The sequence below is a fragment of the Sciurus vulgaris genome (assembly GCF_902686455.1).
Source record: "Sciurus vulgaris genome assembly, chromosome: 13".
In the NCBI taxonomy this organism is placed as follows: Eukaryota; Metazoa; Chordata; class Mammalia; order Rodentia; family Sciuridae; genus Sciurus; species Sciurus vulgaris.
The window spans coordinates 17,706,190-17,731,006 of NC_136474.1; the positions used below are offsets into that span (position 1 = coordinate 17,706,190).

Below are 24,817 nucleotides of genomic sequence, written 5' to 3' on the forward strand. Positions count from 1 at the left end.
AGGTGACCTGGGAAGGGGTAGTGAACTTGGAGACATCACTGCTACTCATCTGGGCCTCCCAGGTGCAGTGCCTCCGGCTGTCCCAGCATGGTCTTGTGGTCATGAAGGAGGACCTGGGCGATAGCTGGCTGCAGCAGCCCTGGGTTTTAGATACCACAAGCACCTACTGCAAAGAGCTGCCACCGGCATGCGGCTGTGCAGGAAAGGGTGCAGATGGCGCTCACGACGGACCCACCCACACACCACGCGACAGAGGCCAGACTCACGTGAGCGGAACGGTGTTGGTTTTTGACTGTCTTCGGCTCTTCAGGGCCCGCAGTCTATCCCCTTGCGTCACTGTGTTGATTTCCTCGTCATCGCTGTACTGTGTGAGCACAAGAACACGGAGCTGACGGTCCAGGTCACAGGGACCGACCAGCGCAGAAAAGCACCGCGGCCACTTATCCAGACTCACGCGCACGCGCGCCGCAAGGTGCTCTCAACCTTTAAAACACTGTTCTCTTGTCAAAATCAGACTAGGCACACTTCGAGACAACCAAAGCTGACGTTCACGGGCACACCCCCGACGGCCCTCTGGTGACAAGGCTTAGGGCAGTGGAGCAGCATCGTGGGTTTTCGGCTTGGGAATCGCTCTTTATCAAATGTCACCGGGCCACTCAGGACGTTCGGTACTGCCGCCCGGGAGAGGCTCAGTTCTCCACGTGTCCTCGGGGAACCACTGGCGCCCTGAACCGGCAGCGGGGCCGGAGTCGCCAGGCCCCCCAAGGACTCGCTCCCTCCGCAAGGCGGACGTGCGCTCTGCGCGGGCGCGTGAAGAACCGCGGGACGCCAGCCCTGCAGTGCCGCACGCGCTTTATTGTTAAGGGTGTGCTCCGCTAGCCTCGGCCTTTCCTCCGGCCCCACAAGGGCCTCAACAGCACGTAAAGCAACGACAACAGCGCGCTGCGGGCGGCTCGGTTACCGGCTCAGGCTCCTGCTTGTCGCGACGCTCCACCCCGTTTATGGAGATGTCGTCGACGCCCGAGAGCAGTCTAGAGAAGGCGGCCGCGGCCCGCTGCGCTCCGTTCTCCGGCCCCCTTAGCTTCTGCCGGTAGTAGTCCCCTTCCAGCCAGAGGCTCGCTTGTTTCCTAGAGCATTCAAGCAACAAGACACCGCTTTCCAGAAAGATCCACGAATGCCGCTTTCCGCTGGACCTCTCGGGCTAGGAGCTAATGACAGTCCCGGCTCCCCATCAGCCTCCAGGCCCGCGCCTCTACTTACATGACCAAAAACTGCTGCTGAGGCCCGATCACCGAGCCGGGCCTGCAGATGCGGACCCACGCGATAGTCTCGGCGGCCGTCATCCTGTAATGCTTCATGATATAGCAGGCGATCAGCGTGCCCGTGCGACCCAGGCCGGCTGGGGAGACAGACCAACCCGTGAGACCTGGGCTTGCGCACTCCAGAATCTTCTGGGCAGGTAGAAAAAAAATTTACAAGGCTTCCGACAATCCTGCCTACCTCAACTGTTTCTCAAGGCTGGTTACAGGCTGGAATCGCTCAGGGGACTTTAAAAAGACTGGCGCCTGGTCTTGCCCTCAGCACTCAGATCTAATCGGTAGGGGCACAGCCTGGACACACATTCTCCAAACCCCCAGGCTAACATGAGGTGTAGCTGAGACTGAGACAGCTTGATTTTCAACAAGGGTCACGTTGTCTCGCCCAACTCTTGCACTGACAAACACTTCCAACTAGGGCCTTGCACCTGCCAGGCCAGCACTCTGCCACTAAGCTACAGCCCCAGATTCTCCCTTTATCCTCCTGTCCAGACTATGATCATGACATCCTGAGATGGTTAATGTTATGTGCTGGATGCGTTTAACATTTAAATGAATTGAATTTTCAGTAAGCACCCTGCCCTGGGTAGTGTGAGTGGGCCTCCTCCAGTCAGCTGAAGGAATGAACAGAACCAAGACCAGCCTCCCAGAGCCCTGTTCTCCCATACTTCACCCGTGGGCTTTCCTGGGTCTCCAAGGCTGCCAGTGCTTACTGCTGACTTGGGATTCACCAGACTCCATATTCATGTAAGCCAATTCCTTTTAATAAATACATACACACATACCCTCCTATTGCTTCTGTTCCCTGAGAGGATCCTAGCTAATGCACATGTGGATCAGGGAGTGGTGTGCTGCTGTAACAAATACACCAAAGTGCACAAATGGCTTTAGGGTCAGAATTATAGAGGCTTGAAGAGCTCTGAGGCACGTCAGAAAAGCTGTGGATGGGGGTGGTGGCTTTGCGTACAGCGCCTACCTAGCACGGGCGAGGCCTTAAGTTTGTTTGCCTTAAAAGGACAATTGCTAGCAATATGGATATTAAAGGTAATGCCGGGGCTGGGGATGCAGCTCAGTTGGTAGATCACTTGCCTTGTAGGCATAAGGCACAGGATTCAATCCCCAGCACCATGGGGGAAAAAAAAAAAAAAACAAGTGATGTTGGTATAATCTCAGATGGAAATGAGGAATGCATCGTTGGCAACTGGAGGAAAGTCTATCTTTAAAATTAAATGGCAAATCAGCTGCATTACACTCCAGTGTTTTGCGGAAGGCATTGTTTGTGAATGACAACCCTGGACATTTAGTAGAAATTCGTAAAAGAAGCTGAGAAGGTACAGATTGGTTTCTCCTTGATGGCTCTAGTTAAATGCAAAAAGAAAGATGAAGGAGGACTTGTTAAGCAACAAGGAACCAGAAACTAAAGATTCAGAAAATTCTCAGCCTATCCTTATTGGGGGGACAAAAAAAAAAAAAAAAGAGAGAATACGTTCTAGAGAGAGCATCTCAAAGGTGCACAGTCTCCATGAGGAGACTGCCGTGGATTCGATCAGCTTCGGGAGAAGCCAAGAACAGACAGGCTGCACCTGCAGACACACGGCCAGTGCAGGCTGAAGGAGACACCTGCGTGAAGCAGCAAGGGAGGGGACTCGGACTCCCTACAGCCGGGCTATCAGGGCAAGCGGAACCACATTCATCCCTCCAGATAAAGGGGAGGAAGGGCCCAAGGTTCACAGGGCTGCAGCTGCCACTGAGACCCAGGGCACACGGGCCAGGCAGGGCTGTCTACAGAGGACAGGCCGCTTCTACTGGTTACGTGGGCTGCCTCTATCTACCAAAGGCCTTAGGGGCAGGGCCACCAACAATGGCCTCAGGGGCTAAGACCACCACCCGAGAGGGAGCCGAACACTGAGCCAAAGGGGACTAACTCCCAGCCTTAGATCCAGTGGTGTATGCCTTGCTAGAGGGCCTCTCCTGACGTCTCCCCTTCTGGAAGAGGAATGTCCACCCTGCGCCTCATCCACCTCGGCGTCCTGGGAGCACAGGCTCATAGCCGGAGAGGAACTCTGCCTCAGGATGGAGCACATCTACAGGGTCACTTATACCTGATTTAGATGGTGGTGATATACATGTGTGTGTGTGTGTTCCTTTTTCTTCCCCCGCTATGTGGGGATCCGACCCAGAGCATTCTACCACTGAGCTACATCCCCAGCCCCTGAGTGGTACTGTGGACTTGGAGTTGATGTTCAAGTGGACAAAGACATCCGGGGCTGCTGTGATTCCGTGAGTGAATTTTCAATGCACAGAGACATGGATTTTGAGGGGCCAGAAAGCAGAGTAATAGGAAGTGAACGGTGCCCTTAACTCAGTAGGCATGTTGGTCTCAACTGCTCCAGTGACTGTATTTGGAGACAGAACCTTTAAGGAGAGAAATAAGGTTCAGTGAGGTTGAAAGGGAGGGACCTCTCCTTGCAAGAAAAAGGAAGAGACCCAAGAAGCAGCCCCACAGAGGAAAAGCCTAGAGAAAACACAGGGAAGGCGGCTCTGGCAGATCAGGAAGACAAAACGCGCCAGAACCCAGCCCTGCGGGCACCGTGCCTCAAGCTGCCGGCCTCCAACCTCGAGAAAATAAAGGTCTGTTATTTCAGCCACCCAGCGTGTGGGTCCCGCGGCAGGGCCGATCCTCAGCCAGCACTTGGGCAGGGCCCAGCTCGTCAGCTTCTCCACCTGGTTGGACCTGGCCTTCAGGCTGCACGACTCCTTCCCGGTGGGGTGGGTGGCCGGAGACCTCCCCGATCTCCACTCACAAGACAAATCAAGTTTCTTTTGCCAAGTTGTGAAAACTAAAAGAAATATCTCTGTAGCTTGGCCAAATGCTCCCCAGGGGAGGCTGAAGTACCCTGGATGAGAATAAACTCCTGCCTAAGAAAATGAAATAAGCAGTGTTGGATTCTGTCTGCTTGAATGACTTTCTAAAGCGGAGGTAAAACACTTAACGTAAAATTCCCATTTTTACACGTATCATTCCCCTGATTTCATGTAGTTCTCCATGTTCTCCTTGAGCTTAGGCATGTTTAAGATGACTGCTTCAGATTCTGGTGGTTTATTCAGACGGCGACATTTCCTTAGGTGGGTCTCCTGAGACGGTCTTGGTCCTGCTGCATGTGCACCTCAGCCTGCCGCACGCACAGCAGAGCCGCCCTCCCCAGAACGGGCCTCCCTTGAGACCGAAACGCCACACCTGGTCAGCAGTAAGGCCCTGTCAGCCCCCCTGCCCCAGAGCCCAGCCTGCCGTCTCTCCCAGGAATGTGGCCGCCCTCAGTCACCAAGTGGAGGCAAAGTGACCTCAGTCCACTCAGCACGGTGTCTTCGGGGGCCACCATCCTGCAGCAGCAGAACTCGCCAGTCTCTTTTCAAAGCTGCCTCATATTCCACCGCAGGTCACTTCCATGTTTTAACTATTGGGGACGTTGCTGCTGGACAACGGGTGTCCAGTGTCTGCTCCTTCCCTGCCTTTGCCCAGGAGTGGAAAGGCTGCACCATGTCACGATTCTACCTTTTGATTTTTAAGGTCCTGCCACAGGTCTTCCAAGCAGTGGTGCCTCTCGATGTCCCCAGCAGTACAGGGGTCCCGGCTTGGCTGTCTTCTTCCGTTGAGATGGGAGTGGAGTGTGGTATTTCACTGTGGCTGTGAACAGCTCCTTCCTAACAATCGTGATGCCAAACAGCTTTGCAGCTGCACACTGATTACTTTTTTTTTTGTCCTGGGGAATGAATCCAGGGGTCTTTAACCACTGAGCCACTCTCCTAGCCCTTTTTTACTTTTATTTGGAGACAGGGTCTCACTAAGTTGCTGAGGCTGGCCTTGAACTTGCCGTCCTCCTGCCTCAGCCTCCCAAGTCACTGGGATCACAGACGTGGCCACCGCGCCTGGCGTTCTTGTATCATCTTTGGAGAAATATCTGTAAGCCCTTTCCCCGATTTGTCTGTTTTTGCTACAGCTGAGTCTTAGGAATTCTGTGTATTTGGGATATTACTCCCTTATCAGATTTGTGGCTTACAACATTTTCCGCCATTCCGTGGGTTGCCGTTCTGCTCTGTTGACAGTACCCTCAGATGGACACATGTTTTATCAGATACGGGAGGCCGAGGCAGGAGGATTGCAAATTCGGAGCCAGCCTCAGCAACTCAGCAAGGCCCTTTCCCAAAATAGTTTTGATGGAGCCAATCTGTCTATTTTGCTGTGTTTTTTTTAGCATCATACCCCCCAAATCAATACCAAATCTAAGGTCATGCATTATTTTCCCTGTATTTTCTTCTAAGAGCTTAATATAGTTTGAGGTCGTATGTGCAGGCCTTCGCCGCGTACAGAATTGTGTACATGGTGTTACGCGAGGGTCCATCTTCCTTCTTTTGCATGTGGACATCAAATTTTCTGAGCACCATTTGTTGGAAAGACTGCCTGGTCCGCACCGAACAGTCACGGCACCACTATGTGAAGTCATTTGACTGTACACACAAGGACTCGCTGTCAGGACCAGTTTTTCTATTTCTGTGGAAATGCTGGGATTCTGCTAGAGACCCCACTGAATCTGTGTAGTACTGATCCAATGACAATATTATGTCTCCAACCCACAAATGTGGTATCTTCCCACGGATCTGAGTCTTCTTTAACTTCAAAAATACTTTGTACAAATCTTTCATCTCTGCTAATTGCTGGGCATTTTATTAATTTTGATGCTGATATAAATGGAGTTGCTTTTATTCCTTCTGATTGCTCCTTGTTGGGTCACTGAGACACAACTGATTCTTACCTACTGATTTTGTATCCTGCTACTTTGCTCGACTCATTTTTTAGTTCTTGTCAATTTTTCTGGTATAATCCTTTGGTATTCTGCATTTATATAAATCATTATCACCCCCGGAGTTTTAGTGCTTCCTTTTCAATTTCAAGGGCTTTTCTTACTTTTTCTTTCTTTTTTCCTCTAAATTGCTCCGGCTAGAATTTCCAACACTATGTTGAACAGAAATTGTTTCTGATTTTACAGGAAAAGGTGCCAGTCTTTCACCACGGAGTCTGATGGTAGCTGTGGGCTTTTCATACATGGTTTTTATCATGTTGAGGTGGTTTCTGTCCATCCCTAGTTTGTTTCCAGCATTTTTATCACAAAAGGGTATTGAATTTTGCCAAGATTTTTTTTTTTTTTAAATACCGGAGATTGAACCCAATGGTGCTTAACCATTGGAGCCACACCCCGAGTCCCTTTTGTATTTTATTTAGAGACAGAGTCTTGCTGAGTTGCTTAGGGCCTCGCTAAGTTGCTGAGGCTGGCTTTGCACTCATGCCTCGGCCTCCTGAGCCTCTGGGATCACAGGCGTCGGTCACTGAACCCAGCCCCAGATGTCTTTTCTGCATCGACTGAGATGCCCACGTGGGTTTTGTCCCTCCTTGTGTTAACGTGGCATATTACACTGACCTTTGTAGGCTGAACCACCCTTGGAATCTGGGACCCGTAGCACTTCACCGTGTGGACGATCCCTTCAGCACACTGCGGGACTCGGGTGGCCAGCGCGATGTTCAGAATCTCTCCATCGAAGTTCGCAAAGGATGTTGGTCTACTTCACTTTTCTTTTCTCAAAACGGCTTTGTTGCTGGTTTTAGGGCGAAGCCGGTCTCACATAACGACTCAGCAAGTGTTGGCCGGTCGGCATCCTGTGCAGTACTGGTTCCACCTCCTTGTTATCCAGGGGCCTATCCAGACTTTCCCCCTCGTTATGGTTTAGGGTTAGACTTTGTGTTTCTAGGAATGGGTCCATTTCACTTGGACCATTCAGCTGTTGTCCGACAATTGTTCAGAGTACCTCTTATTGTCCTTTATTCCTGTAGAATCAGCAGTAATGTCCCCACTTTCATTTCTGATTTTAGGAATTTGGAGTTTTTTTTCATCAAGCTAGCTAAAGGATTGTGAACTGCGTTCATGTTTTTAAAGAACCAAACCTGAGTTTTGTTGAATTTTGTAGTTTTTCCACTGCCTATTTTTGTAAGCTCTAACATTTATATTACAATAATTACAAGTTATAGTAACAAGCTGGGTGCAGTAGCGCACACCTGTAATCTCAGTGACTCAGGAGGCTGAGGCAGGAGGATCGAGAGTTCAAGGACAGTCTCAGCAACTTAGCAAAGCCCTGCCTCAAGGAAAAACAGGAAAAGGGATGGGGATATGGTACAGTGCCTCTAGGTTCAACCCCAGGTACCAAAAAAAAAAAAAATTGCTGTAATAACTATTTTACAAGTCATGGTAAGCTGCACTAATACTAGCCTTTGTAACTGTTCATGATTTACCTTGATCAAAGATACTTATTTTCCACCTGGCTTCAAGTTATTGCCTGGTGTCCTTTCATTGCCACTTGCTAAAGGATGCTCTTAGGCATTTCTTGTAGTTCAAGTCTGGCAGTAACAAACGCCTCGGCATTTAATTACCTAGGGATGTCTTAATTTCTCCCTCAGATTTAGGGAGCTTTGCAGGCTATAGGAAAGCTCTAGGATCCTTGGCTGAAGGTGGGTTTTCTCCCTGCAGCACTCTGAATCCATCAACTCACTGCCTCTGGCTTCCAAGATGCCTGATGAGAAATCTAATAATGTGCGTCTCCAGTGAGGAGTCATTTCTCTCTTGCTGCTTTCAGATACTTTCTGTGTCTTTGGCTTCAGGCAATTTGATTCTAGTGTCTTCATGTGAGTTTCTGGGTTCATCCTGTTAGGAGTCTGTTGGGCTTGTTGGATGTGCGTATTCATGTCTTTCATCGAATCTGGGATGTTTTCACTATACACTCTCTTCCTCGCCTCCTGCTGCCTCTGAAGCTCCCACTACCCACACGGGTCAGCCTGACTATACCCCGAAGGTCCCATGGATCCCGTTCCTTGCTCTTCACTCTTTTCTCGTTCTGCTCCTCAGAAGTGGAACAGAAGTTCTATTTTTGGTCCAAAATTTTTTAATTGGCACATCATAGTTTTACGTGCTGATGGGATTTGCTGTTACATACATATTCATACATGCACACGACACAACGGGACCACATGATTTGGCCACTATCACTCCCCAGTACGTCCCCCTCCCACCCCTGGGTCCCTTTCCTCTACTGATTTCCCTTCAATTTTCACGAGATATCCCATCTTTCTTTTCCTGTTCCTTGTTAGCTTCCTCTTGACCTTCTGAATCTGTCATGGTTCTGTCTTTATAATCACTAATTCTTTACTTGCCTCCTCAAATCTACTTTGGAATCCCTTCAGTAAAACTTTCACTTCAGTTTTGAAATATTTCATTTCCAGAATTTCTTTCTGGTTTCCTTCTACTTTCTACATTTTTAATTAATATGTCCGTTCTGTTCGTACACCATTCTCCACATCCTCCTTTCACTCTTTGGGCATCGTCTACATAGGGGTTTTAAAATATTTGCCTAGCAGGCCCACTGTCTCATCTTTCTCAGGGACAGTTCCTGTTCATTCATTTTCCCCTTTGAATTGACTACACTTTTCTGTTTTCTTTGAATGCCTGAGAATTTTTCATTGGAAACCAAACATTTGAACATTATTACACTGCAGCTGTATTTGTAGCTACAAACACAGTTGGAACTCTGGAGTTCAGAGTTTGCTGGGTTTCTCCCCAATGTTGGGTTTTTCTTAACAATAATATATCCCTTCTCCCCCCGCCCCCAAACTCAATACTGGGTATTTGAACCCCGGCCTTTCCACTTGCAAAGCCAGCACCCTACGGGATGGGCTATACCGTTGGCACCCCTTGTCTTCTTACTAACTAACATGAGCAGATTTGAGCACATCCTCGTATATTCATATAGTGTATTATTTCACAGTCATTCATTTGGAAAATATCAAGTTCCAGGCACTGTGACAAGTGCTGAAAACAGAGGCCTGTGCAGCCTCCATGAGACCAGCTCTCCTGAGAATCTGCCATGCTCTCTGATCACCCCAGAACTGGCCATACCACAGGCACACAACAGAAATGGATGCCTGTCACTGTGCTCAGCCTCTGTGGGCTCCTGGCAGGGAACTGGCTGAGCGCTCCTGCATACACAGGCAAGTGCCCACGCCAGCCTTCCACCCACCCCAGGACCTACCTTTACAGTGCACGGCGATGGCACCCTCTGCACTTTCACAGATATCCAGGAACTCCTTGACAATGGCGTCCGTTGGGGTGCTACCATCCGCAAAGAAAAGGTCATGGTGATCGAAACCAGCATCCGTGAAGCGTTTGGCATCGTACATCTTTTTATTCAGACGGATAATGGTGGTGACATTGTGAGTCTTAAAATATGGAATGTAAGTCTCAGGAGAATGTTGGTGGTAACCTACATAAAGAAACACACCAGACCTTGTAAAAGGCAGGAAGAAAACAACCAACGGTAGTTTCGCCTGTAACGGAGTGGAAACAGTAGCTGGACTGGGGACTGAATACCAGTTTGATTCTAACTGTAAAAAACAGAATAAAATCAGTTAAAAGCCAGGCAGAATGAGTGCAAAGGATCGAGTATGCTTCAATAGTAAACACTTAGCCTGGCTTCGTTTAACTTTCTGGTCTCCTTCAAGGGAAAATACAGGAGGACATTCCTGCCCACTGGTCCCTCGGGTTTGCATACCACTTTCCAGTCTGGATCTCGAGTGCGGGCCACAGAAGGCAACAAAGCGGTCTGGGATGATCCAGTTTAAGTCTCCATTTTCTGCTCTCTGCAAAGGGAAGACAGCACAGTTCACTTGTGGACTCACTCTCCACCCCACCGCCCTTCCCACTACGGCGACACCCAGGGACAACCCCCAAGGACGACCCCAACTGGTGTTCTAGCATCTGGCTCACCTAAATAGAGAACACGTTATTGTGAATGTTTGATTTTACAGGGATAAGCAGGAGAAAGGATGTGCATGATTTCACTACACCCCACTCAGGTCCAGGTGAACTGTGATCACAGACAAGTAAGGACAGAGTCGGACTTAGTGCATCCACAAGATGCTTTTTACATCATTGGAACATCACTGCAAGAATCGACCACCATTATTTCATTAATTTAAAAACTTGCTCTTGGGCTGGGGTTGTGGCCCAACACCCCAGTGGTACAGCACTTGCCTGGCATGTGTGAGGCACTGGGTTCGATCCTTAGCACCACATAAAAAAATAAATAAAATAAAAGGTATTGTGTCCATCTACAACTAAAATATATATTTTTTAAAAGGAAACTTATTCTTAAGAATTCTGAGTAATGGTGACTTTAGGATTTATGAAAGTTTATCTGAGGATTCCAGTATGAATGCATGAGGTGCCTCTCTATTATCTGAGGGCTTGAGGCTCAAAATAACTACAGTAGGAATAACCCCAGCGGCTCAGAAGGCTGAGGCAGGAGGATCGTGAGTTCAAAGTCAGCCTCAGCAACTTGGCGGGACCCTAAGCATTCAGCAAGACCCTGTCTCTAAATAAAGTATAAAACGGCCTGGGAATGTGGCTCAGTGGTTAAGCACCCCTGAGTTCAATCCCAGATACCAAAATAAAACCCCCAAAAGACCAAAAACAAACTATGGCAGGAGAAAAGGACCAGAGTCTCCAAGTGCTCTTGCCTCAAATAGGCCTCAGTACACACCTCACTCATCCACATGGAGGATGCAGCTTAAAAATCAAACTAATTATAATCCCCCACCAGTATCAGGGATTGAACTCAGGGGTGCTTACCACTGAGCCATGTCCCCAGCCCTTATTTTTTGAGACAGGGTATCAACTGAATTTCTTAAGGCCTCGATAAGTTGCTGAGGCTGGCCTCAAACTTGTGATCCTTCTGTCTCAGCCTCCTGAGTCACAGAATTATAGGCATGTGCCACTACACCAGGCTCAAGCTTTGAAGTCTTTAAAAAATACATACTATTTTTTAAAAATGTAGATGGTTATCTGTGGGGTTTTTGCCTGCCTGCCCGCCCCCCAACCCTTTATTTTTGTTTGGACTATCAGTAGGGCTGACCCCAGTACCCCAGCTCCTCCGTGGACCAGAGAATTAAGTCTGGCAGGAGATCCCACAGCCCTCCCGCAGGGCACAGGCTGGTGCCAGGACAGGCGCCTGGTCGGGGTCGGGACCATGGGAGGCATGCCCCGGTCCCTGCGGGGGCTGCGTACTCTTCTCGAGAGTATGCTGACCTGGCAGGTGGAGGCCGCAGGAGTCACTGGGGCCACTCCAGAGGGTGGCCCAAGAACCATGTTTGCCTCTGCCCAGCTCCTCTAAGTGTCTGACCCCAGACCAGCTTGTGCGTGGGCACCAGAACACCTGCGCCTGGAGCTTCCATTCATGGGACCCAGTACGATTCCCCGCTCACTTAAGGCACTAGGTTTACTTTCTGTACCTCACAAGACAAGTGTCCTTAGTACAAACAAAAGGAGACGTTTCCCAGAGGTGACGAGATGTGTGGTGACCACTCGTCTCTCACACCTATGCCGAGGGCATCACGGACTTTATCTCGCTCTATCAGGACACGGAAGTCCACAGCCCTAAATGTTTTTAATGTGACATTACAAACGATGATAGGTTGTCTGTGCTGCCACCACTGCACACACACACCACTGAGCACACCCATCACCTCTGTGCACACACACACACCACTAAGGACACACATCACCACTGAGCACAATCACCACTAAACACACACACACACCACTGAGCGCACACACACACACATCACCTCTGTGCACACAGATGACCACTGTGCGCACACACATCACCACTGAGCACAATCACCACTAAACACACACACACACACACCACTGAGCGCGCATACACACACATCACCTCTGTGCACACAAATCACCACTGTGCGCACACACATCACCACTGAGCACACACACTCACACACCACTGTGCACACACTCCACTAAGGACGCATATCACCACAATGCAACACACACCACTACGCCCTAAGGCTAGAGAAACGGGGCAGGGCTGAGGACATGAGGAACCATTCTGAATTTTCTTCGGGAAGTAAGAGTCTCACTTCTGCAAACACGAAGGTGCGTACGAGTGGAGATGGTGGGAAAATGGGGCTGTGTCAGAGCACAGGCTTCAGCTGTGACAGGAGCGAGCTCTGGGGACCTGATAAGCACACGCCACGTGTGAGAACAGACTCGAGTCCTCACCAACACTCGGGCAGCAAGTGGGGCACGGGCTGCTAGTCAGCTCGACAGTGGCACGTGCCTTATGGTGTGCATCAAAGGCCATGTGCCCGCGGGAGATCCGGGGCGGAGACAGCGCCCTTGCAAACTCACTTCATAGTGTTCGTACTCCTCAAGGTCAAACGTGTCGAAATTTAAGAAGCCGTACTGCATCGCCTAAAATCCAAAAGAAAGCTGTTAAGGACAAAGATGCAAATGAGGAAACAAGTTCCTGATGATAAAGAGGCACCCCAGAAAAGCAGTACTACATCTGAATGACCTTCCACTCAATGGTTTTCAAATGGAGTGGGGATATGCTTTCAAATGCTTCCATTATCTGGAAATTGCTCATGACAACGTTTAATGAAATGCAATGCTTGTATTTTCATTCACCAAAGATCCTATCCATACACAGAGACATAATCACACCTTCAGGGTAATCCTACCACCTTTTTAGATCAACACCAGCCAGGGTGGAAGATTAGGAAATTGAGAGCAGAAATACACCACGCGACCCAAAGGTCTCTAAATAACTATTAAAGAGGCAAGAAACCTTGGCCTGCTGCAGCCCTAACAGAGCCCCACATTTCATCGACACCTTCATTTGCAAACTCGAGTCTACTTAGAGATCAGTGTTCCCTATATTTCAGATGGCCCAGACGTGACACCAAGATTCAAAGTTTTGAGCAAAAGAATTATTCTTTCCATAAGAAAACTGAATTTTCTGCCCTATCCTGTAACCTCACTTAAGCAGAGCACACCAAGCAAAATAAGCAGAGCATGTGTTTTCTGAGACAGAGAGGAAGCCAGAGCCACAGGCCTCAGAGCAACGTCCTCCCAGCTCCCTGATGGCTGAGCCAGAAGGGATGGGAGCAGAACGCTCGATCCCCAAGGCAACTGGTTCAAAAGGGCAACTCGTGTAAACATGGTCTTCGAAACCCAAAATGCTGAAATATCAATGTAAAATAAGGAGGCTAGACCATCAACCAAAAAAGCCCTTGCTTTATAAAACAGAGTAGCCCCCACTCATCTGCAATAACCACGTCCCCAGGACTCCCAATGGGTGCTGAAAACCAACTCTGAACCTTTCCCTAGGTCACGTACCTATGATTAAGTTTAATTTAGAAATCAGGCCCGGTAAGGGATTAGCAATAGCCAAGAATAAAACAGAGTAATTATACTGTACTAAAAGTTATTTGAAATTTATGCATTATTTATTTCTGGAATTTCCCATTTAATATTTTCAGGTTGAACCTGATCACGGGACATGAAACCATGGTACTACTATATTTAAGTATTACATTCAAGACCAAATCAATGATGAATTTTCCTTCCTTGAATTTAATATATTTATATATTTAATATTTTTCATGATATTTGGACTAGAGATTTTCCTAACAGAGTGACAGTAAATGTAGTTTAGGGCGGGGGGGGGGGGGTAAAGCTCAGTGGTTAGCACGTACAGACCCTGTGTTCAACCCCCTGCACAGCCCCCATCTAAATGTAGTTTACAGGCAATTATTTTTCTTTAAACTTTTTTTTCTTTTTTGGTGGTGCTAGGGACCAAACCCAGAGTTTCGCACATGCTAGGCAAGCACTCTACCACTGTGCTACAACCCAAGTTCCTTCCTTTAAATTCTGTAAGGTAATCCTACAAGAAGTAGTACTAAAATCAAAGCACAATTACACTGATGTTTCATATATATATATATATATGAAACATATATACAGTAATGCATAAATGAAAAATGGTTAAATTGAAACTCAGACCTGTTAACCCTGAATAAAACTAAACACTCTGTAAAAAGGAACTCTTGGCCTATCATACTGGCTAATTAGGCTCAGGTGCAATACAGATTTAAAAAAAAAATCAATAAATAAGAATAAACTGCTACAGTGTTAGCGTAGACATGTTCCAGGCTCCTTGAAGTTTCCTGTCTTCCTCTCTACAGTGAACGTGGCTGCATACATCAGCCATCTCCTGGACCCAGCTGGCTGGGGCTCCAATCACAGGGAGAAGCTGTCATTTCTACCTGTGCCAATGCCTGCCTGGCTTGGAGCTGGTGGCAGCTACGCAGACGACTCCACGCCCCAGTCACTGGACTAAAATCCAGAAACACACCCCAGAAGTCACTGCCTGATCCAGAAGAAAGGAGGACACGCATCGGACTCTGGCTTTTACGCCAATCGGTCTTCTCATTTGAAGACAATTTCTGCCCAAGAGTCCCAGAAAGTCTGTTTCACTCCACCAGGAAGCAAAACCCAGTTCCTCCTGCTGCTGAAAACCAATGGACCCGAGCCACTGTTCAATGGGCCTCTTATCCGCAGCTACCGACTGGCCGTTTTAGCTTCTGGGCTGCCTCACAGCCAGTCAAGTGCGGTTCTACCAGGGCCTGGTGCAGGGACGACCCTGCTGACTTACAATGTGACAGGAATGTGTTCCCCGGACGCAGACACACACAAGGGCCTAAAACAGTTTTGGGAGGTGGTTCTCTTGTTTGGGTTTTGGGGTGCTGAGGACTGAACCCAGGGCCTCACACGCACTAAGCACATGCTCTTCCACTGAACTCCCATCCCCGCCCCGAACACCATTTTGACGAAGTCACCCAGTCACCCACTTAGTTTTATATAGAACCTTGTAACTAATGGGCTATCCAAATTCCTATGTTGAACCCAAAATTGAACACCTGAAAAAACAGAATCTGTTTCTGTTACTGTATCACAGAGATGTTTTTGTAAAATAGTATTAGAATCAGACATATAAAATACATAAATAAAAGAATTTGGAACTAGTCATCTATTTACTTAATGTTTTTCTTTCAAATTACAACACACTCAAAACTAATTCTGGATCTAGAACCTAATTACTGAACTGTCTCTTAACATTCCTTTTCAAAAATTTTATTTTCTTTGTTCTGTTGTTTTGGGGCTGCTGAGGATCAAACCCAGGGCTTTGTACCTGCCTGACAGAGGCTCCAATGCAGAGCTAGAGCCCCAGCCCTCATACCCTTTTTTAAGTGGTTTCCCCACAGATCGTGCAGAGAAGCACTCAAATTCAGAACAAACTATCTCCTGGTTTGGTGTCATTCTGATGTTAGCTGGAAAATGGAGTAACGCTGACATGGTACACATCCTGCAAAAATTTCAAATAGATGGATCTCTGGGGAAGAAACCAGGTCACCCCTGGGCGGGCCTCGCCTCCCCAACATAGCCCTGGGACCACCCTGGGTCACTCACCTTCTTCACTGCGTGAAAACAGTCCAGAAGCGTAATGTAGAAATTGCAACTTCCATAGGCAGCGTCTCTGAAATTCCGGAAGTATTGAAATACATAACTCAGTTAATTTTCTGTAATCACTTACCTCAAAACAAAGCTGACCAGAATTTAAAAAATCAAATGTGTCTGACTGTTCAAATGACCTGCATGGATGGCTTTGGGTTTGAGAGTCGAGTTCCTTCTTGAATTGAAACAAGCAACACCTACTCCTCCTCACAAAAGGGCAGGGCATCTGAATTTTTTCTTAAAACTGGAAAATACCTTATCAAATTATTATCAGAAAAAATTGCCTTTGTATGTCAAATCATGTGTGTCTAAATATGTACTGGTATCTGTGCATGTGTCTCTAAGCAGAAATACTGAGACATCAAGGTAACATCTGAAACGTCAGTGCAAGCTTGCAGCACTTTGTTGCTATCACTGCGTAAGGACTTTTAACGACTTAAATGGACAACTTCTTTCCGGTTCTGAAGGGACAATAAAACCACAGAACAAAGTTCTCTTTGGCAGGAACACTTTACTCTTAGAAAAGTGCTTACGATAGCTGACAGACAACTCTGTCCAATCACCGCACTGACTCACAGCAGTGATCTGGCCACAGAACTCTTCACATCAGCTAAGATTTTACCCGGAAAAATAAAGTATCCTTCTATTTGCTTGCTGTTTCATTACCTTGAGCTATTAAAACATGAAAACTTTTGAAATTAGTCAAGATAAAAATGTAGCTGTGATCATTCTAGGTTTGCCCAATAATAGGCCTACTGGAATAGCTCCCACCCAGGCCCCACGTGGAACTGGGGCTCATTAATTGCCCACCTTGCCTGAGTTTTCACACAAATACTACTGACCTGAAAAAGTAAACTGAAATTTTCCCCGAGTATTGGGGATTGAACTCAGGGAGTCTTTAGCACTAAGCTACATTCCCAGCCCTTTTTGAGACAGTATCATGCTAAGTTGCTGAGGCTGGCCTCAACTTGTGATCCTCCTGCCTCAGCCTCCAGAGTAGCTGGAATTACAGATAATGTGGCACCTCACCCAGCTTACACGTTAACTTTTAGTTCTTCTCCAAACCTTAAGGGACTATTGATTATAGCGATATTAAATCAACAGTGAGGAAAACAAAGTGCATCTTTTTCAATTAAAATAGTTTAGATGTTATGGACCGTTACTGAAACGGTTAGAATTATTGAATTGTTAGCCACCATAAAGACTAGACACAAGGTCTGAACGACACATCATTTTTGTTCTGTAAGGTTCTGAATTTAAGCATCTCTTCCAAAAGTCCTAAAAGGTCTGTGTCCAATGCAGAAGGCAACTACTTTACCAATAACTTATCAACTGTATTCAGAAAGCAGAAAAACAAAACGTCCTGGAGATGTGGTTCTCTGAAGATGGTCTCAGGCTAGCAGAACTGGGATCAGCCCGAACATTAGAAAAACAATCTCCAGACACAAGTACGTGGGATGTAAGGCCAGGTGGTCTGTTCCAGACAACTGTGCTAAGGCTAATGAACCACGGACCAAGGAAATCAACCCAAGTATTTGAAGGGGGCGGGGCTTTCTCATGGAATAAGGAACATTTTAGACCCAAAAGCTAAGGCAAGAAAATGAAGCCACTTAGGGCAAACCAAATCCAAATGGTCCCTGGGAACAGGGTGAACTCTTATACTGCATCCCTCAGACGCCAACCACACCTGCTCCCTTAATTACTCGTCTTTTTTTCTTAAACCACTGATGGCTCTTCCCCTGTCCAGTTAAAGGCATGTCGATTCAAGTCCTAGTGACAGTCCGACACCTGGAGTTTTGCTGGTTGCTTGTTTCTCCGTCTTTCTGAGAACCTACAGGGCAGGCCCTGCTCTCCCCAGGAAGCGCCCACCAGCAGAGGCGAGCGCCCTCCTTCACTGGCACTTACTTCCTGGACACCTCCCTTCCTCCCACCACGCGCATGGCCGTACTCAAGCCAGGGGAAAAGGAGCTCCGGACCTGGACCGAGCCTGCGGGAGCCGTCTCATCAATGGCATTTACCAGACGTGCGAAGAGAGGAGATTCGACACAGGGGACTTGCTCAGAACGGCAAAGCAACACCAAATACTAGTGTAAAAAGTACCAGCTTCCCCCACAGCTCCTGTTCCCAGGGCTGCAAACTGCAAACGGTCCCCACGCCGTCACAAGAGCAGCAGGCCGGAGACAGGGATGAGGACGGTGCGGCGGCAGAGTGCTGGCCCCACACTGCACGTCCCTGGGCCCAATCCCAGCACCACACGCAACAGGAACAAAGGATGCCGCCGCTGTGGGGTGTTCACAGGACGCGTGTGCCACACGCATGAACCTTTGACGCTAATTCCTCGAAAGCCAGACTGCAGCTTCCCAGGAGGCACATGAATGACTCTAGACACACCAAGTTCAAAGGAAGCAGAACTGGAGATGACAGAAGGGACAGCCAGGGCTACTTCGGAGGTGTCGAGGGTGGCAGGAGGGCATCTTCTGGGGTGGCGGCAGCGTCCTGCGTCTGGCCTTGGGTGGGAGTCACACAGACCACCAGAACTGGACTGTGCTCAACACTCAGGACGAGTGTTTTTTAAAAGCTGTACATAGGTCATCTACTACCCTAACAGGAGGGCAATGACTACCCATCACACTGGGAAGGGCCGGCACTGACCCCAGGGTCCTGGTCCTGAGGATGTCACTTAACCCTCCACGCCTCTGAGGGAGGTGTGTTTTCATTTCCATCTGCAATCCAGGAGAACGAGGACCAAGCGGAAGCAGAGCAGAGCCTTTGGCCCCCATCTGCCTGACGTCCACAGGCGAGCCATTAACAACCCCGCAAACCATCTCTCCAAAAAGAAGGCAGAGACCACGAAGAGAAAGAAACCCCCAGGGCCTAGGGTCGCTGGGTGGCAGAGCACTTGCCACGCATGCACCAGCACCCGGGATCCAGCCCGGCAACACACACACACATCTGAGGGCCCCAAGAGCTGCAGAAGGTACCGAAGGACAGAAGCACCGCCTTCGTGACAGGTCCTGAGGGAACCGGAAAACACCACAGTGCACGTTGCTTTACTTAGATAAATATTGAATTCAATAAGAAATCACATATAGACACCTTAAACTCAGTGGTTAAGGAAATATGTTTAATTAAATCTGAATATTGCTACTGGATATTACAGTTTATTTGCTGTAAATGAATGCTACTCTTGCAAAAACTGTTAATACTTTGTTACATTGATTCTTTACACTTGAAGTGGCAAAGATAAAAATGATATAATGTGATCTCTTTCAAAGTATTACCAGGCTTTATTAATTCCAACTGTCCTACTTTCTAATTAGAAAGTCCTATAGAACAGTAAAATGGGAGGAAGCACCAAATTTTAAGTCCATTATAGGCTGATTCTTTTGCAAAGTACCTAAAATGTAAATTATAAATAGCCTATTGCATACCCACAATGATGCAGTAATCTTAGTTTCATCAAAAATGACTAGAAAAGGGTTAAAAAAAAAACTATTTTAAAATCCAAATTCTTCCATTACTTATTTCCACAGATCTACAATTACTAAATTACTATAAATGTCTCTAAAATCTAACTCCCGGTTTACTTCTCTCAGCACAGGGTGGCGACGAAAGTTCAGAGACTGGGGTCACTACGAAGACCACACTTTGAGAAAGTAAATCAAGTTTCTGGCAATCTTTGTCTAAATAGATTCTAATTTTACAAAGCTGAATGGCCTCCAGCTAAGTCCTGTTTTGTAGAGAATTTCTGGCTGGTGATCCTGGACCACAAGTAACTGGTTTCATTTTTCAGTGCCAAATTTCAATAGTTTTACACACAGAAATGGCAGTGGGCAACATTTATTGTTTTCAGGGCTTGTACTGCACACAAAACCTTTTTCACATCCACAGTGTTTCATGAATCCTTGCTTAAGATTATGTAAAGGGGCTGGGGAGATAGCTCAGTCGGTAGAGTGCTGGCTTTGTAAGCACAAGGCCCCTGGGTTCGATCCCCAGCACCCAAAAAAAAAAAAAAAAAAAAAAAAAAAGATTATGTAAAATCTGTGCATTTATTCAAATTTCACTTCCTCCTTGTGAACTTTTGAGAAGGGCATTGTGAAGGATCACCATTACACAGAAGAGGTCTGTAGAACAAAATTATCACTATCAACAGGTGACTCAAGAGCCTGTGACTCAGGGACCACAAATACAAGCATTTCTTTCTTTTTTTTTTTTTTTTTTCTTTTCTTTTTTTTTTTTTTAGGAAACACATAATTGCTGATTTATCAGGGGCTGAGAAGAAGAATACTAAGCACCACAGACAGTGGGCTCAAACCACGTTAATTTGCTGAATCACTAATACAGTTTTCCAATCCCATACATTACTGGGCTCTGAAGATTGTCTCTGCAAATCTCTTTCATGGAGTTAAGTTCATGGACTGTCCTGCAGAGTTATCTGGCTAGAGACCAATCCAGAGCTCATCCTCAGCAACATCAGATTCATAATCTTAGGGTTTTTTAAAGGCAGGTTCAGAACTTTGAAATTGAGCATTCAAGGTATGTGTAATAACCCTGGAACAATCAACACACTTGTGAGTAGAAGAGCGAGACAACTATCAAAAGTACCAAATTTTCAACCAAGTATGCAACAAGTAAAATTATTTCGTGGGCTGGGGACATAGCTCAGTTGGTAGAGTGCTTGCTTTGCAAGCACAAGGCCCTGAGTTCAATCCCCAGCACCGCAAAAAAAAAAAAAAAAAAATTATTTCACACATTTATTACTCATTAAGCACCATACAGGGCTTCAGATTATATAGCTAAATCAAGCATTTTGATAAATGAGTGGAGAATCTTTTAGAATTTGATATTACTTAAAGAAAACAAAAACCACAGGGGAAAAAACCTTTTCTTTAAAATACCTTTAAGACAACCACATGGTAAGCTTGAGATGCTTTCTGGAAAGAGACAGCCTTCTTCCCCGGGCCCCAGCTGCTGGGGGGCTTCTAGCAGGGGTTCCCCATTAGTCCCTTGTCCCTGGTTCTGCTGTCTATTCCTAGGGCAAGGGGGTCAATTTTGACCCCACTAAGTTAACTCCTGCTTACCGGGAATTTCAGTGCTTGGGTGGGCTTCTCAGGAGCCAACTGCCAGTGCTAACTCTGAGCACAGTCACTTCAGGGTCCTCAGCTGATCCCAAACCTCTCTTTTCACCAAGGCAGGAGGTCCGGCTCCTCACTCTGCCCCAACACTTCCGGGACGCCCGGCAATGACTGGAAGTGTTTCGGGTTTTGATCATTGGAGCCGGGGTGGGGATGTCACCGGGGGCAGAGGGCAAGGATGTGGCTCAGCACCCTACAATGCACTCAGCAGCCCCAGGACCAAACATCAGCGGTGTCACTGCGGAGACCCCTGGATCTGCCAGGTTTCTCGCACCTGCCCTACGATGCTATCAACCAGGTCTTCTCTTTTCAGAAACAACTACCGAGATGTTCCTGGCAAGGATCTGATTAAATGAATCTATCACATCATTTTTATATTTACCTGAAAGGGATATAAGATGTATCTCCAAAGATTAATACTCTATATGCATCTTCTGGAGTTCTCCCCAAATATATAACCTACATTTGAAAAGAGAAGAAAAAGGCAATTTACTTCTCAATGAAGACACACGGCCCACAAAGCTGTGCACAAGCCCGAGCCCTGGGGCTAACTGGGTGCTCGGCCTTCCTGGGACACCTGAGCCACCAGTACCCCACCTGGGAATTCCTTATTTGCTTAAACCGGCCACGGCTGGCTTGCAAGGTTGAAGACTTCATATCACAACCTTTGTGCCAGCGAGACTGTCATTTTAAAAAGAGACTGCCAGGCTTTCCCGCACCTCCTTCCTGACCGTCCACTGAAGGGACCCGTGAAGAGCGAGGGGAGGGTGGGCGAGCCGGAAGGAGCCACCATAGCAGAACGAGACTCCATTTTCGCATTACTGGGGACTGAGCGAGGGCCTTGCACAGGCAGGCAGGCGTCCTACCACTGAGCCACCTCCCAGCCCAGACTGCTGACCGGCTCTTTCACTTAAGACTTAAGTACTTACAACGAGGCCAAGTATTATAAGGAACTGCGTCTCCCTGTCGCCTCTTGTCTCTGGAACTACGTCACGTTTTAGCTTTCATCTGTAAACACTTCAAGTGTGCTCTTTAGTGTGTGAGGTTCATGGTGTTCCGTGTACTTCCAGAGATTTCAGTTTTTCTGCCTTGACATTTATTATTGGGCCATGAACAGGATTTCTGGCCTGCGATCCTTTTCCCTAGGTATTTTACACTGTCCCACCATCTTCTCATTCCTAGCGTTGCTCAGGTATTTTACTGTTCTGATCCTCTCCTGTTTCTCCTCCTCACAGGTCATGTGTGTGTTCGAGAAACCCCATGGTCTGAGAGTCATCTCCGTGACCTCCGTTATGCCTGCCTGGGACAGTGTGACACTACTGCAGGCCACGTTCAAGTCACGTGGGGGATGAGGACGCACACGCATTACACCTGGTACTGTTTCATCATCAAAACTGGATTAAATCCCAATGACTTGGGGAAGATACATTCTTAAATTTCTTAAAAAGTCACTGGGTTAGGCCTGTAACTCAGAGCATGTGCTTGGCATTCACAGGCCCTGGTATTCATCACCAGGACAGGGAAAAAAAGGAACCACTAAAAAAGTCAATTAAAACCTTTTAACGTTGACTACTTAACCTTATATATGTCAAGATCTAAGAAAGATCTATCTCAAAACTGGTTCTAAGAGCTGACGGCTTCCGGAAGCACTCCATCAATTCTGTCTCAAGACTCATAATGGGACTGACTGTGGGTACAGATCTGTGGTAGAGCACTTGCCTCGTATGCATGAGGCCCTGGTTTGATGCTCCAATACCACACACACACACACAAATTCATAAAAGAAAAGTTCTCCCAATAATTAACTCATGGACAGGATATTCAAACATTTATTTATCTGCAGCAGCATAGGAACGGACAAAATGACCAACAGAAAACAATTCCAAGAATAAAGGAATGCTTTGTTAATTCTTACATAATATCAAATTTTTGAGTTACAATATCGACTCACCTAAGATTGTCATTTATCATGAACCAACCACATGGACATCATTGATAACCCTATAATCTCAGCAGTGTGTGGGCTTATTTGTACACACATTACTTACTTTACACTTTTCAGCAATCCATCAACTGACTTTCTATTTTATCATTATTTATTCAGAAAGATGACTTAAAATTATTTCAAGAAAATGATACAAATTTTTAAAAATCCAACCTTTTTGTTTTACTTTGTATTTTAATTCTTTCACTCCCTTCTCCTCTCCAATGTCTCCTGTCTCTTCTGAGACTTGTCAGATGCTGTCATTTGGTTATGGCCTGGTCCTTGGTTGGGCTCTTGGGAGGTGGTGGAGACGTTTAGGAGGTGGGGCCTGCGGGAGGCCTGGGGTCACTGGGCAGTGCCAGGGGAATTCCGAATGGGGACGCGGCCTGTCTCTTCCTCTCCACTTCTCCCCTGCTCCACTCCCTGCTCCCAACCATGATGTGCTGCCTCACCACAGGCCCCCAAGTCGCAGGGCCACCAGACCATGGGCTGGAAACCGCAAACCCTTGAGCCGAAATAAACCTTCTCTCCCCATGAGCTGACGGACTCCGGCATTTGTGACTGCGACAGGAAGTGACAGGCATACCAAACACCTTCAGCAAACTCTGCCCCTTGTTCTGTTTCAGGCCTTCCTCGCAAATCTCCTCCAGAAACCCACCTCCAAAAAACAAGCGGCAACTGGACAGAAGAACGGCACCGAAACACATTTCCAGAAACAAAGTGGTCTGGCTAATTACAGAAGGGTTTAAACACAACAAGCACTGAACTGAACTGCCCAACAAAATTCACCATCCACCAAACACTGAAGACCAGGAAGCGCGAAGTGCCTTACTCACTGCACGAGCACAGAACAAAACTTTATATAGAAGTCTGGTTCTCCTCAAGCTGCCTCCAAACAGCTGTTGTCGCTGCTGCAGGTACCTGCCCTCCAGCTGTGGTATTAAAGGAGGGGAGACCTGCAACTTCGGTATTAGTGCTGGGTTTACGTAATGTCTAACAATTCTTAGAAAACTACAGAATGCACTCTTAGGAAATGGAGGGGCTTCCTCACAAATGCCAACTTCCCAGTGGACCCCCCCAAGGACATCTATTTCTGGCCATAGCATGGGAGTTCATGGAGCTCTGATTTGTGCTTTGAAAACTCCTGGAAAGTAAATGTGGGTCAGCATTTGCTCCAATTTGCAACTGTGTTAGTCAGCTTTCCATCACTGTGACAAAATGCTGGAGCTAATCAACTTATAAAGAAGAAAGTTGGGGCTGGGGTTGTAGTTTGGTGGTAGAAAGCACTTGCCTATCACATGCGAAGCACTGGGCTTGATCCTCAGCACCACATAAAGTAAAATAAATAAAATAAAGTACTGTGTACATCTACAACTAAAAAATATTTTTTAAAAAAGGAGGAGGAGGAGGAGAAGAAGGAGGAAGAAGGAGGAGGGGGGGAAGAAGAGGAGGAGGGGGAGGAGGAGAAAGGCTTGTTTTGGCCCATAGTCCTAGAGGTTGCAGCCCATGGTTGCTTGTCCCTGTTGTTCTAGCTGGTGGCAAGGCAGAACGTCAAGGGGGAAGCATATGATAAAGGAAGCCTGTTCACCTCATGGTGTCTAGAAGGACTGGCCCATTAGGAACCACCAGGGACTTCAAGGATGCCCCACCTCCTGGAGCACAAAGGTGGGAACCTTCAGTAGATAAGTGGGACATTTCTACGTGAATTGGAGGACACTACTACGCATCTTGTGAAGTCCCAACCAGGTTCTCAGCAGGATATACTAATTAATCAAGGAAAAGGTGACCAGTTCCAGATGGACAGTTATTCCCTGATAACTTCACAGCTGCCTGTACAGGAAAAAACAAATCCCATTTTTAGATAACAAGGGGGTTTTGTCCACAACTACTACATCATTGCAACCTTTACTG

General features: G+C 47.1%; 1 protein-coding gene across 13 annotated transcripts in view; it reads right to left on the reverse strand.

Moving 5' to 3' along the window:
* The window catches only part of CDC14B (cell division cycle 14B), an 86,390-nt gene that overhangs the window by 15,001 nt on the left and 46,572 nt on the right, over positions 1–24,817 (reverse strand). For 11 of the 13 annotated variants that reach the window (XM_079108860.1, XM_079108868.1, XM_079108864.1 and 8 more), the window contains exons 5-12: positions 21,305–21,381; positions 15,743–15,809; positions 12,620–12,682; positions 9,966–10,053; positions 9,447–9,677; positions 1,261–1,399; positions 962–1,127; positions 267–364 (exon numbers count right to left, since the gene is read on the reverse strand). In XM_079108860.1, coding sequence (XP_078964986.1) covers positions 267–364; positions 962–1,127; positions 1,261–1,399; positions 9,447–9,677; positions 9,966–10,053; positions 12,620–12,682; positions 15,743–15,809; positions 21,305–21,381 — 929 coding nt within the window. The remainder of the gene's footprint in view (positions 1–266; positions 365–961; positions 1,128–1,260; positions 1,400–9,446; positions 9,678–9,965; positions 10,054–12,619; positions 12,683–15,742; positions 15,810–21,304; positions 21,382–24,817) is intronic. The other 2 variants (XM_079108863.1, XM_079108870.1) reach the window with 2 other exon arrangements.